Here is a 15,628-nt window from a genome sequence, read left to right as displayed (position 1 = left end):
AGAGTTATCCAGGTCACCTTAAATAATTGTCACCCTCCAATAATGAAGCTTACTCCCTATTCCAATCATTTCCAAGCTCGGTTCCTCCACTGCATGCATTGCAATTTCCTACTTTAGCTTTTCTCTTTCTCCAACATACTTGTTACACTGAAGCATTATGCTCCACTGATGATTTGTCAGTAATCACATAATCCTGTAGGATGTCATTTTGTTACATGCAGTGTGTTACTGAGTTCAGTTTTTCCTATCGGCCTGGTCAAGATGTTCTCCTATTTGTTGCTCCCATGGCTGTCCACACTGTGCTCACCTCCTGCTTCACTGCATAAAGACGTCTCCCTGTATTAGCTACAGTGCCTTGCATAAGTATTCACCCCCCTTGGACTTTTTCCCATTATGTACTGTTACTAACTGGAATTCAAATAGACTTAAATAAACTTTTTCTCGTTTGATCAACAAAACATGCATAGTACTTTGGAGGTGCAAAATAAATTTTATTGTGACACAAACAATAATGAGAACAAAAAAGTTGACATCTGTTGGGTGCATAAGTATTCACCCCCCTGTGTCAATACTTGGTAGAACCCCCTTTCGCTGCAATTACAGCTGCAAGTCTTTTGGGGTATGTCTCTACCAGCTTTGCACATCTAGAGATGGAAAGGTTTGTCCATTCTTCTTGGCAAAAAAGATGAAGCTCAGTCAGATTGGATGGAGACCGTCTGTGAACCGCAATCTTCAAGTCTTGCCATAGATTCTCTATTGGATTGAGGTCTGGGCTTTGACTGGGCCATTTTAAGACATTAACATTCTTTAATCCAAACCATTCCTTTGTAGCTCTGGCTGTATGTTTAGGGTCATTGTCCTGCTGGAAGATGAACCTCCGCCCCAGTCTCAAGTCTTTTGCAGACTGCATCAGATTTTCTTCAAGGATTTCCCTGTATTTGGCTCCATCCATCTTTCCCTCTATTCTGACCAGTTTCCCTGTACCTGCTGAAGAGAAGCATCCCCACAGCATGATGCTACCACCACCATGTTTCACTGTTGGGATGGTGTGCTCAGGGTGATGGGCAGTGTTGGGTTTTCGCCACACATAGCGTTTTGCATTGAGGCCAAAAAAAAATTTTGGTCTCATCTGACCAGAGCACCTTCTTCCACATGTTTGCTGTGTCTCCCACATGGCTTCTGGCAAACTCCGAACGGGATTTTTTATGGATCCCTTTCAACAATGGCTTTCTTCTTGCCACTCTTCCATAAAGGCCAGATTTGTGGAGTAGACGACTAATAGTTGTCCTGTGGACAGATTCTCCCACCTCAGCTGTGGATCTCTGCAACTCCTCCAGAGTAACCATGGGCCTCCTGGTTGCTTCTCTGATTAATTTTCTCCTTGTCCGACTCTTCAGTTTGGGTGGACGGCCTCCTCTTGGTAGGTTTGCGGTTGTGCCATATTCTTTCCATTTTCTTATGATGGATTTTATGGTGCTCAGAGAGATGTTCAAAGCTCTAGATATTTTTTTATAACCTAACCCTGCTTCATATTTCTCCACAACTTTATCCCTGACCTGTTTGGTGAGCTCCTTGGTCTTCATGATGCTGTTTGTTCAGTAATGATCTCCAACAAACTCTGAGTCCGTCACAGAACAGGTGTATTTATACTGAGATTAAATTGCAGACAGGTGGACCCTATTTACTAATTATGTGACTTGCAAATGTGACTTGTGAATGCAATTGGTCGCACCAGATCTTTGTTAGGGGTTTCACAGTAAAGGGGGTGAATACATATGCACTCAACACTTTTAAGATTTTTATTTGTAAATAATTGTGAAATCCATGTAATATTTCCCCCCACTTCCAAATGATGCACTATTTTGTGTTGGTCCATTACATAAACTCACGATGAAATAAATTTTAATCTGTGGTTATACCATGACAAAATGTAGAAAAGTCCAAAGGGGGTGAATACTTATGCAAGGCACTGTATGTATCATATCTTATTTGTTCATGTTTAGCTCCCACAGGGACATACCACTATTTTCCATATGTTTATATTGTTTTTTAATAATGTTATTGTAAATTTTAAGAAATGTTGGTCATTTTATTATTTTTGAAATGTTAAAACCCCCAAACACTGCATATGTAAACTTTGGTGTCCTTTTAATACTTCTTTTGTAATTGAGGTAAGTTTTCCTTGTGTGTGTGTGTTTGTAAGAAATGAAAGGCACACAAATTCTTCCAATCAAGTTTTAAAAAGAAAAATGTCTAAACCAGATGTTGTCCTCATCACAATAACAAATTGTTGATATGGACAATAGCGTTAGGTTCTGCCGTTTATTTGAAGATTATTTATCATTTCAAACTGGTTGTCCTGGAGACATGTTCTGCAGTAGCAGGAACCTTAATATTAGTGCCAGAGCACTGACACGGTGAGGCCCTAATGAAATAGCAAGGATTATTAGGGATCGAGCACTGACAGGGTGAGACCCTATTGAAATTGTAAAGATTATTATTATTATTATTATTATTATTATTATTATTATTATTATTATTATTATTATTCAGACAAATGAATTGGCTGCTCAAATTCTTACCAAAATTTGCAGAAAGTTAGAAAGTGATGAAAATGTACGTATTCTGGAGGAATTTTCAATGGGCGTCACAAAATGGCCTATCACCACCATCTTCTGTCTCATGATCAGAGTCCAAGCCTGAACAGCTCTATGTGTCATTTAAGTTAATGTTCAAGGATTAATAGGCCATTTCCATATATTGTTACCTGTCCATATACCTGTATATGCACTTGATACTCTAAACCCAGTTTGTGTTGAGGATGATGCCATGATGAGAATTTGCCATTAGGTGTCAGCAGAAGCACATTTATGGACTTCATATTGTTCAACTGTCCATGTTGAGGTACTACTCCAAAGCAAATATGGTAAAACACATTTCCACAAACAGAAAAGGTAAGAAAAAGAATGTGTCTGTTTGCTCATCTGTTAAACCCGGACCGTCATCACATGGATACTACACTGTAATATCCTGACGCTCTCTAGCTGTGGTGGTGTCTGATATTTCTCATCCCTGCTCGCTTCTTTTCTCAGGAGTGGAAAACAGTTGCTGTAATATCTGTGCACCAGCTGTTGGTTGCTCCCTTTACTGCACTTCATCACTGCTCATGTGAGAGCTTCAGCTCTGAGGGAGTATTATGTTCAGTGGGAAGTGACGCTCCTGATATTTAACTGACATTTCCAGCAGATCCTCAGGAGATCTTATGACCTGCAGAGCTCATCTGATGAAATGTTCAGCTGCAGCATCTTGATTAAAGTCCAACGGTGTACTCTCTTCTCTCCCGAGCTTCCTGTTCAAACAAAAGGGTGAAAAAAGGACAGACATTTAGCAAGTTCCTAAATTTTGTAAGCAATATTTCAGAAGAGTCAAATGTTGCTATTGAAATACAAACCTGTTTGTCTATGTTTGCTTCTACATATTTCTATACATGACATTGACTATGTGACAAAGTTTAATTAAAGGAGACCTATTATGATTTTTCAGTCTTTCCCAGTCCTCTAGTGGGTTGTATATGTTTTTTTGAACACATACTGTGTCCATGGCTCATAATCTCAAAGTCTGCAGCAGAGGGAGCTCTTTTCTCGCAGGGTAAACACTTTTCTAGAGGCTGCTGAAACATCTCAATTTCGATTTTTTTAAATACTTCTGTTGAAGTTTAGTTAAGTTTTTGGTGCTGTCTGAAAATCTAAACACCCCACAGAGTACAACCAAGCTAAACTCTCCTGGGTAACAAAGTTTGCATATGTACTAAAGCAAAGTGGGCTGTGAACCTGTTTTGTTTTTAAAATATATTTAAAATGATTAACACCTAATTGTTAGTCTTGTGTTTAATTGCAGCGTTGTATGTTCACAGTTTCCTTTTGTCCTGACGTACTGGAACTCATCACCAGCTGGCCAATCATACTGGCCTTTCTTGCAAAGGTTGGTCAGGGGCTAGTTCCGGCTGTGAGAGTCTTTAATTGCTGTTATAATGAATAGAATAAAGAAATGAAATTGTGTAGTAATCAGTTCGTCTTTGAGTCCAAATGACAGTTGATCAAAAGTTGAAGGAGTCCTCTTAAGGCAGACATGTTTTTGAGGCCACTGTGACCTTGACCTTTGAACCTATGACGACTCAAAAGTGGACATTTGTGCTACATTTTTAATGGATTTACTCAAGGTGTTGTTAAAGTAACACTCTCAAAAGGCCTGAAAGGGGTTTTGAAGGTCATCATGACCTTGACCTTTGACATTCAACCACCAATATCTATTAAGTCAATCTACCAAATTTGAATAAAGTCCCTCAAGGTATTCCTGTTGCTGTTTCGTATGGTCACAGTTACTTTGATCTTTGAACTTTGAAAACCAAAATGCAATGTGTTCACCCATGAGTCCAAGAGAATGTCCGTACAGAGAATGAACGATTTCCTTGAGACATTCTTGCGATATTTCACAAGAATAGGAAAAATGGACAACCTGAAAACATAATGCGTCTGGTCTCAGGGTGTCGTCAGCAAAGAGACATGAAAACAAAATCTTTCTTTCTCTTAATGTCAGCTGACAGAGAAGCTGCCCATCGTGATAGAAAGAGATATAATGTGCGGCGTCCAATAGTGACTACAAACACACAAACACTAACACACAAACGGCACCATCCATCCATCCCTTTTAATTAAAGCTCCATTGTTGTGCTGATGATTTGGGAATTAGGTCTTGTTGTGATCAACAGGGTTATTTTCCTGTTTCCTGCTCTTTATCATTCTCTATGTGTCCTGCAGGGTGTAGATTTCATCAAATATAAACTGCTCTAATAAACTCCCTCTTACATTTTAATGAATGCTAAATAAGGCAGAGAGAGAGAGTTGATTAAAAGAAGCTTGATGAACCTTCGTATCATCCATTACCTCCAGTCACCATCATTCAATTCAACTTGACACTGGACAGCATTGATTTGACTTACTTTCAAAAGCGCCTGCCTATGTCACAGGTTTCTGACGTCAATAATGATGCACACTCACTGTAACACAAGTCAAATGGAGGCACTGAGTAACACAAACATACGTTTCAGTGATCATTGAGGGAGATGAAGAGAGTTTATTTTGCATCAACCCTGTTGAAACGCTGCCCTAGGCCAAGATTGTTCGATGAAACATTTGGACACTGCACATTAAATCTGTTATTACAAATCTTATTCAAGGAGACATATGATATTCCTCTAGTGTGTTATCAAGTTTTTTGTGAGTGTAGAAGCTCTGCTAGGTTTTAAAGCTTTTAAGTCTTTGATATAGGGAGCTCCTATCCCCCACAGAAAACATTGACGCTCAGTCGTCCGGACCATACTTCCACATCATCATGTCATGTGATACCGCAATGCGGCACATTTATATAAAGCAAACTGAGTGGCGACTCTTACACGCCTCCTTAAAGTCAGGTAAAGCGAGAGGAGGCGCGATGTCCTACACGCATTGAAAGCGATTGACATCAGAGCTGACTGGGATTCATCAGGAGGGTGAAGGCCTTATAGGGACAGGAGCTAAAACCAAGTGTTTCAGACAGAGGCTGAACAGTGGAGCTGCAACAACTGACAGTGTGAGGACAGTGATGTGTTTTCTGAACATTAGAGCATGAAAACCTTTTCAAGTCATCGCCCGAATTAAAAATATCAACCTGAATATGAGTATTTTTTTTCTTTTTCTAAATCTGGTGTCTGTGGGGACATTTCCAGGCTACACACTAATGCGTTTTTGGTGAACCAGCAAGTTTGCAAGGGGTTGAACAGTGACAGATACAGAGACAGAGAAGGTAACGACAACTTTTTGGAGTATGGTGAACAAACCACTGGAGGCATTCTAGATAAAATACATTCAGGGGAAGGATTTTAGTCTGTGAGGCCTGACAACTCTTGGAAATGTTGGCATTTGTAAAATATCTTGAGTAAGCTGCGGAGATATTGCCTTTACTCAACCTGCATAGTGAATAACTGTTCTTGAACTGAGACATTGTGTAACTTGAAGAAAACTACACCCAACTCAGCAGCTGTCAATCCATTTAGTGTATTTGAGCTCATATTTTACTGGCTGGTTCAGTCTCAGCAGCTCAGGGACTCTTTGTCATCAACACAATCAAAAGGGTGTTACTGAGTTAGGTATACAAAACTATATGATATATAAAATTATATGGAGCTTTTTTACTCAACCCATTAACATTCTTCCATGCATCCAACTGGAAAAGCCACCAAGTACTGCAGCAGCTAGAGCCTGAATCCGGCATTCCTCTGAACACCCTCCATGAAGGACCCCACTGAGTTGGATGCTGGGCAGGCTCACCCGTTTCTCAATAAACCTCATGTTCCTCAACTCAAAGTTTGTTTGAATATGTGTCATGCAACCCACAAAGGATAATTTGTATAGATAAGGGATGGATGGAATAAAATTACTATAACTGCCTCACCTCGTCAGTCTGTTTAATCCTTGGGCTTTCACTATAATAATAGTCTTAGAGTTAAAAATATTTCACATGCAATTATAAAAAACGTGATCAGTGAAGTACGGAAGCATTCAAATCCCCTCTTGAGCTAAATAAAAATATCCAACACATAAACTTGATATCTATAAGAAATAACACAAGAAAAGGGACAAGGTAAACAATATTTATCCATTCTCTAGAAATATGTAGCATATCAGGTTTGTTTGGTTCAAGTTTATTTCATACATTGAAGTTATTATAATTGCTAACTCTATAATCCTGCAGTTTCATTTCTCTATAATGTATTTCAAGAATTACAATATATGCATAATATAAAAATATGCATTTTTGTGTAGTGACTACTTTTCTTAATTTTCTTAAACCACTTTTCAATCATTATTATTATCAATGATAATAATTATAATTATAATAACATTAGTTATAATAATAATAATAATAATAATAATAATAATAATAATAATAACTTGTATAGCACAGTTCAGCTTTAACATCAGCTTGGCTTGAAAATAGGTCACTGCTTTAAAAGCTGTAGGGAAAATTTCCAGTACATCATTATTATGACAACTAAATACTAACATACTAAAAGGACTAAAAGGAAGTGAAATGGGAAGTGGTCCACAATAGAGGTTATGTTGTTGAGCTTCTAATTGACTCATCCTTTTGGGATCAATGAAATTTTACTCAGAAAGTAGAGAAAACAGGAGTCAGATTTTTGTTTGATACAGACCTAAAGGACTTCAGTCTGTTTTAGAGCTGGTATGTTCATCTCTGGTTATACAAAACAACACATCAAACAGGCTTCCTTATGCAACTTTACAGTAACAGTCCAGTTAAGACGCCACTCGCAGCTCTGCAGGGCACAGTCTGCTAGGCAAACAGATCTTGTCGGTCAACATCTTAGGGTAGGGCTGTCAGTGGATGCACTTGATAAGGAGATGGGATCTTGAGGCAGACGTTTTTATTTTTTCCAATGTTTCTTTCATCTGCTGTGTTTTTCAGGTTTGTTATGAATGTTAAAGTAAAAAATGATGCGGTAAAGGGAGCTCCTCTCCCTCTCACCCACTGAAACACCTCAGTAGTCCAGACCAAACCTCCTCACCAATGTGATGTAATTTTAGTAACGCATGACTAGCAGCTAGTCTGACACGTCCACTGACAGGAGCCAAAACCAAGGGTTTCCAACATTGGCTGAAACAGCTGCAGCAATGGACAGTATCGAGAAAGTATTGGGTTTTCTGAACATTAGAGCATGAAGACCTTTTCAAGTAATAACACAAATGAAATATATCAACCTGAATATGTCTCTTTCAATAAAGAATACTCTCTTGTACAGTAGATCTACATATCTATGTATGCCGTAACAAGACATTTAATATAAACACACACCTGCATGAACCAGTGCACTGAAGTGTTTTATTAGCTCATTTGGAGAAGAGCGCTGGGGATATTTATGAGACTGTCTCCAGCGTCTGTAAAAACCTTTTGTGTAAAACAAAAACAAAGACAAGTGGAACTAAAAAAAAGTCAGTGCCAATAAACTTGAGAGGGAGACAAATCAGAGCGACACACAGGCTTTCCAGGGCACGTCCCTGAGCTTCAGTTTAAAAGCAGGTGATATACAACTGTCTCCTCTCAAATAAAAGCTACACACCCAGTGGGATGTTTTACAGTCGATAAGAACCAGCAGCAGTCTTGTAAAAGATTCCAATTTTACTGACCAAACGCAGCGGCTGCTCTCTGACTTTGAATCGTCCTTTGGGTTTCACCAGCATCGTCTCTTAACGGTTTCACTGCTCTGCCACAGATCAGTCTGTGAAACATTTAACTGCTAATAAAGAGTCATCTTTCATATGGTTTTCCTTCGTCCTGTATTTTGGTTGGAGTCAGTAGAACCAGCTTCGGCGGCACACACACTTCTGCCTGGTCGGTCTGAGCAGATCATTTGCTCATGATTAACATGAGAGCTTAATATTTAACATGACATTTACAAGACTTCAGCTCACACTAGATTTAATGATCTGATTATTTAAACTTTATTCCTAAACTTAACCTTAAGGTTTTGTATGTTTAAAATAACACTATGACAACATTAATCTGGTTTTTCGTCCAAAGGTATCACAAATTGAACCCACATTTTCATATAATCTGCTAAATAAATTGAATAATGATCCAACTTCCCACCCACACCTGTTTTGCTAATATTAGGAGTTGGATATCCGCGGTAAGCACTACGTAGCATCAATTTTCCAGTCATGTGTCACTATGGCACAGTAGTATAGAAGGCGCAACAAGATAAAAAAAATTAAAAACCATAAATTAATGAACGTAATGAAAGCTTGGTCCTCATTGTTGATGTTTTCATCTGCCGCCATGTTTTCCTCTCTTGTGTATCAGAAGCTTGCATGATCTTTCAGTCATTTGATTTCTGTACATCATCATGTGTTTATTGAATCTGACTCCATTGAATATAGTTGGATTTTACTGTTATAAATGCACCAACTTTGACTCATGAAGAACAGTTGGAGTAAGTAGAGTAAAGTCACTCACTCATAGATATCAGTTCCCTAAATGTGTGATTTTGTTCTGATGAAAACCTAACCACCTTGGCAGAGGTAGAAATAACTCCAGCTACAACTGGCTGGATACAAAATGTCGCTGTTAATGAGAACTATGATGCATCGATTGCCCTCTCCAAAGAAAAGAGAAGAGGTGAATATAGGGTGAAAGATGAGCAGTTGAATTCATGAGAATAAGGAGTATTGATCGCTGGGATGTCTCATTGGAAATGAATCGCTTTGTTATAAGTTCCTCCTTGTTTCTGATGCAAACAGATGACCTGTTTCCCCTTCTTCTGCTTCTCTCGTATATTAGTATTAGTGATGCCCTATTCACTCCAAACAATGCCCAGTGTGGTGTATAAAAGCTTGTGTTTAATAAGGTGCTGTCATTAATAGAGGAGGTCGTATTGCACGAGGAGCGTATTTGTACCGACTGAATGAAAATGCAGGTCCACATTGAGATGAAGCATCAGTCTCATCAAGCCCCATTAAGCCCAGGAGCAGCTCAAACTATGCATGTCATAAATCCTCAGAGGACTCAGACTGTGGCAAGAACTACAGTCCACAGCAACGCAGACACACAACGATCAGTCAGAAAAATGTAATAGGTTTAATTACTGAGAGAGCTAATGAGGAAACAATAGTTTGGATGAGTGGGAAGGGACACATGACTGAGATTGAAGGAAAGGCCAGAGAAACAATGGTCCAAATAAACAGGAACACGAAAGGTGTCTTGACTCACAGTTGCCTGTGGTGACATAGCATGTAGCGGCTAAAGAGCCAGATATTTCCCTCCGGAGTTGAAAGAGACCAAAAAACTGATTAGGGTTATGGTTTTATGTTTTTTTTTTCTGATAATTAGCAGAGTTACAGAAAAACTACGAGAAACAACACGACAGAAAGGTGGTGGAATGATGCAGTATCAGTTTTTGTCCCTGGATACAGCAGCAGAAATCAAACTCCCTATCCATTGTTAATTTTAGCCAGCCCCCCAAAAAATAAAAATTCAAACCTGAGATAAATTGTTGAGATAAAAACAATACACTGATTAAAGTTCAGCTCGTAATTAAGGTGTAGGATTCATCAAGCGCTTTAAAAACCTCTCCAAATGTCAGTCAAGTAGTTCATCACTTTATTTGTCCATTTTTGAAAATACAAGCCCTATAAATTGGGTCATCTGGATTAATAATCATTGGGTGTGCTCATATATAAAAAAAATTCACATTTTGCTTGTTTCTTTTTGTCTATGAAGCGATGGCAACTGAACCAATAACAGCCAATTGCAAACTCCTAATTTGCAGCCATGTGTTGTTAGTTGGAAACGTGGAGGTTGTCTTTCTCTCCATCATTAAATAAATCATCTGTCTCTGTTCACGACGTCCAGCGATGCAGTCAAACAGGATCTTTAACCGTTCAGCTCTTCCCACTCTACATCTCCGATGGCCATTACAGCTCACAGAGTCCATTCATCACGTCTGTCTTTGGAGAAAACTGTGGCTGGTACACATTTACATGTGTAAGTGATGGGCAGGGAAAGGGAAATCCATAATTGCGGGTCAGCATGGAACACAAGGTCACTGTAACGCTCAAGTCACAAGAGAGAAATTATGTCATGCTTATAAATAACAATATCATGCTCTTAAATTTGTAATTTTGAGTGTGTTCCATATAATCTTTTTTAAGTGATGCTAAAGATTTATCTGTAAAACACTGCCTGACAGCAAAATATGCACATATATACACAAATAAATCCATGTCATGTCAATGCATTTGGTCCATCCCCTTTTGGGATTACATCAAACCTAATTTGCAGGATTAAGTTTATTTCAGACCTGCAGGATATGGGTTAAGTGTGCTGGAGTAAATGAAAAAAAGACAGGAAACAGGATGTGTTATACATAGATAAATATATGTCAGTAAATACATTCAAACAGAGCAGATTTTTCCTGTTGTCACCAACATGTTAACATCAGCATATGAGTTATGACCTAACACAAACCACTAGTTTACAACCAGGCAACACAGGGATTTGGAAGTTGTGTTTGGATTATTTCGACCTCTCCTTGTTACCGCCGCAACTGCCAGCCAATTTAATCCCTGCTGTTTACAATCCATGATTTATATAACCGAGTCTCCTCAGGCTGAGGGTAGTCTAGTGCAGTCAACACGGCGATACTAGGGTTTTCTTAGCAGCTGCTGCGTTTCAGTCCTTCATTTACACGACTGACTCGTTACAAATGTCAATGCCCGATCCAAAACATCAGAAACATGTTGCATCTACACCGGGGAACACTGGATTATTTCTCAGGGATTATTTCTGCACACAAAATAAAAATTGTGATAAAACCAAAGTTGTTCTTTTCACTTTAATTAACCAATCGTGGTTTCTTCTCTACAGTGGGTAGGGGAAATGGTCGCTCACCAAGAGCTTCGGTCATTGTAGTCTTTGTAAAAAGAGTACCGATTATAATACATCCTCTGAGCAGAGCTACTCCCTCAGAGCAGACTGGACACTTCAGTTACTCACAATCTTAAACAATACAGTCTCGTCCAAGGAAGTGATCAAAATGGGCAACGACACATGACTGGTTTTGGAGGAGACTCCAGGGCCACAGATAGCAGCGACATTTGTTAAGTTAAATACTTTAAAATAGTTAGTGTTATTTCAAGTTAATTTGAAAGCTGCTCCATTTAATGCTTTCTAGTTTTTCTAAACTGTGAGTCGCACTTACTCTGTAGTGTTCCTTCAGTTCTTACTGACCCCAAAGTTACATCAGCATCAAAAATAATCTGTTTTACACAAACAGATTCTGTGCTCTAACAGTAAATGGGTTATTTTTCCCCCCCAAACTCACACAAGTGCAGAAACTCCATTTTAATTGAGGCCAGTGGTTCACGTCTGTCTGCACTTAGAACTGTGATGAACCACACCAAAATATAATGTTTTAAAAAATGTAAATGGATGAATACAAACCGTATAACATCATTTCAACTGTGACCCCTTAAAATCAGCTGCTACCAAACATTTAATTTCATTTTTTTCCTACTCTGGAGCCCTCAGTTATGATTAAAATTGATCTCCTTGGTATGTCTATGTGAGACTCACATACACAACATTTCTGCATTTAATTTCACCACAGGTCAAAAGTGAATGGCTCCCTGCAGCAGCAGGAGCAGCAGCTGGAAGTCCAGTGACTCTCCAGGTATACTGTGACTGTGGGGAACATTAACTGACCCTTTGACCTCTGGTTTATGAGACTGTCTGTCATGTCTTTCCACACTTGTGTCCCATCAGTTAAAAATACATTTATAACCCGGAGAGAGCACACAAATATGTCCCAGAGCAAAAGTGAAAGCCCTCGTAATTAGATTTGTGCCTTTATAATTTATTTCACACATACATGGTTCAGAAAAATGCCTGGAGAACAGCATGTGAAAGACTACAGAAATTGTGCAGCAGTGAGAAAATAGGCACAACAAACTATCTGTGGCACTTTTCATGTGAACATTATGAATGTGATCATTGTGAAAATGCCTGCAAACGATTGTTGCATCAAGCTCCTCTGAATGTGGCCATTTCGAGCATCTACAACGGTTTTGGTCTCTCGTGTGGTCAGACAACACATCTCACGACCTATCTTAATCTTAAAACTCAGACCTTCACTTTGTAATCCACGGAAGGCTCATGCACTCTGTTCCATTTGCAAGTGGTTGGGTTGTGTATTGTGTAATGTTACCCAAGACCTATTAAAATCCAAATAAACAGGCTGCAGAGCTTTACATTCAGTGTCAGTCGTCATATTAAGCTGAAAGCAAAAATAAATTGACTCATCAGACACATTACAAAGAAGGCCTTAAATCACTGAGAAACAATATAAAAATCTAAATCTCTTTAGATGTAATTGATCTCTAAAACGGCGGCAACAAGAGAATATATGACACCAGTATCAGGATCACGGCAATTGCCACCTGTATCACTGAGGATAGATTTTAATAATGTGTCTTAGTTTTGCAGCAACACTATGTAGCTTTTACTGAGCAGCTGCGCCATCTGTGGTTTCACGTGGTGATCGATTCTGTTGGGTTCTGTGTCTGAGCGATTTAAGTGTATTTTATGTAGAGTCTACAAAGGTGTTGAGTGGAGCAGAAGAGCTGCTGCTGTAACAAATACACCAAACTCTGTCCAGAATTCTTCATATTTCACAAGTTTCCTGAATATTGGATAAACGCTGTTTTTTAATGACTTCTAAGTCTTTTCAACTCATCTACAGTTCAGTATACCCTTAAACATGCCCTGCCTGATTCTGACAATTGAAGCTGCACCTATTAAGCAGTTTTCAGACTCTTCAGAGTTTCCCTTTTCACATATGAAGAACACAGCAGGAGATTCTCCAAGCAGATACATTCACAAAACAACAGGAAAATCTCCAGAGCGTTCAGTTGAAGGCCAGCACAGCAGGCAGGAGGAAGGATGTAAAGTATATGCAGAGATCTTATGTTTTTGTTTACAGCACATCAACGCAGAACATCAACGCTGTTTAGCCTAAGAGCACGCCTTGTGTGGTAAGAAATGGAACTCTTATGAATATGAGTGAACATTTCTTCACTTCCTTCTGATGTACAAAATCTGAAGCAAAAATTGCAGCATTTTGCACTTCTGATCATATTTGGAGCCAGAGTCTATGCATAGTTCCCCATTTTGGAACGGAGCTAGGATATCAAGGCCCCAGCGATTCACAGTCATGACGTCTTAGCTTTTTTTTTATAGGAACAAAAAACGTATTTAAACCAAATTTAGAACATGTGAACATACATCAGTGTGATAAGACCAACCTAAAATGACAGAAATCTTTTTTGAGAAAAATCTTGTACTTAGATTTTTGAGTGTGGTCTATGTCCCATGTGCAAAAATGGAGGAGGCTGGGTTTATAACTTATAATGCAGCCAGCCACTAGGGTGTGATCAAAATGATTCAGCTTAACTTTTGGTAGCTGTCATGTCGTCCATCCTTAAATACAGTCTGTTGTTTACTCACACAGTTTGGTTATGTTAAGGCAACACAAATACTGGGTTAACCAAAAGTCCATGAAAGACTTAGAATGAGAATAGAATAGAATGGAATAGCATATTTGCTTTCCAGTCGAGGCAGGAACATTTTCTTTGGTGTCAACCAAATTTCAGATCACATCATGGCACACTAAAAACAGAGATTAACAGGAAAAACTTCCAAAGAGAATACAGAATTGACCAGGTGAGTGTGAAAAAGAATCTGTGCACAGAAACATCATTGGACAGTGACGCCCGAACATCAACCCACAGGAACGGGGAGATAAACACGTTTTCGTATCTGATTTAGACCTAGATGTGAAAACAAAAAACCTGTGGTGATGTTTTGAGACTTTTACAAGAGTTTTCTGGCTGACTCAGCAGTAAGTAAATTAGGCTGCTGCAACGTCAAAATTAATGACAACATTTTATGAATCTGGAAGAGGATGCAGAATGCTTCTATAAGAAATTATCATATTTTTAATCTATTTTAACAAATATATCCACAAAATGAAACTTGCACATTCAATTTTGACTTCATAAACAATCAAACTGGATATTAATCAGTCAAACAAATTGGCACGTTTATGCTGTAAGCAAACGTCAGACAGATATGGCTGTGGAACTGACATCACTGTATCAGAATTCATCATGAATTTTCTCTACTTGTGCTACATTTTAGCTTTGTCCTGTAAACTCCAGCCACAGCAACATTTTCAAAGGATTTAATGTCTCAAAATTGTATAATTTTTGTTGATGTTAAAATGCTACTTAAAAAGCACTGTGACATATGTTGAAGAACACCTGATTTCACTGTTGTTCACATTTTATATTCAGTTCATTTCATATATAGAACATATCCGTCTCTTTATCGTCTTCTTCAAAAAGAAAACAAGGGCTGCTGTGCTTTCAATTTTGGCGGGAAAACCAGTGGCCTAGCTCCACACCTCAAGGAGCAGTCATCACTCCTGTGTCACCTTCCTGTTCCTGTACGTGACTCAGCACTGCTCCTCCCCCAGAGAGTCTGTGTTCTCCCCCAGGTCAATGGAGGTCGATGCAGCTCTCATTTTGCCCCGTCCTGTGCCAGGACCGGGACCTGGTCCCGGACCTGGACCTGGACCTGGACCTGGTACCGGACCTGGACCTGGACCACCAACGAGGATCCCTCCTCTGGCTCCACTGTGTCCAGGGTAGACATCCACAGTGCTGGAGATGGACTGGAGGGAGCGGTCCCGAAAGTAGTGGAAAGCCTCCTGGTCCAGGTAGTTCTGCTCCTCGCGCAGGCCCTGCTCGAACAGCTTCCTCTTGTGTCTGAACTCAATCACCGTCTTGGTGTAGGAGTTGAGGGTAGTGACGGAGGCAGCCATGCAGCAGGTAAAGGAACCCCAGGCCATGCTGGTAAGAGTGAAGGGATGGAGAAGAAAGAGTGACTGGTGCGCGTGAACATGGATGCGGCTCTTGGCTGGGAGGATAACATTTAGGGTAACATATATATTATA

At 39.3% G+C, this 15,628-nt stretch overlaps 1 protein-coding gene across 1 annotated transcript in view; it reads right to left on the bottom strand.

Annotated features, from left to right (window-relative positions):
- Positions 1–15,127: 15,127 nt before the first annotated feature.
- Positions 15,128–15,628, bottom strand: part of gsg1l (gsg1-like) — a 29,403-nt gene continuing 28,902 nt past the window's right edge. Inside the window, exon 5 of the mRNA XM_053443886.1 lies at positions 15,128–15,524. Coding sequence (XP_053299861.1) covers positions 15,128–15,524 — 397 coding nt within the window. The remainder of the gene's footprint in view (positions 15,525–15,628) is intronic.

Source organism: Pleuronectes platessa, chromosome 16, assembly GCF_947347685.1.
Source record: "Pleuronectes platessa chromosome 16, fPlePla1.1, whole genome shotgun sequence".
Taxonomy (NCBI): domain Eukaryota; kingdom Metazoa; phylum Chordata; class Actinopteri; order Pleuronectiformes; family Pleuronectidae; genus Pleuronectes; species Pleuronectes platessa.
This window is presented reverse-complemented; position numbering and strand designations above follow the sequence as displayed.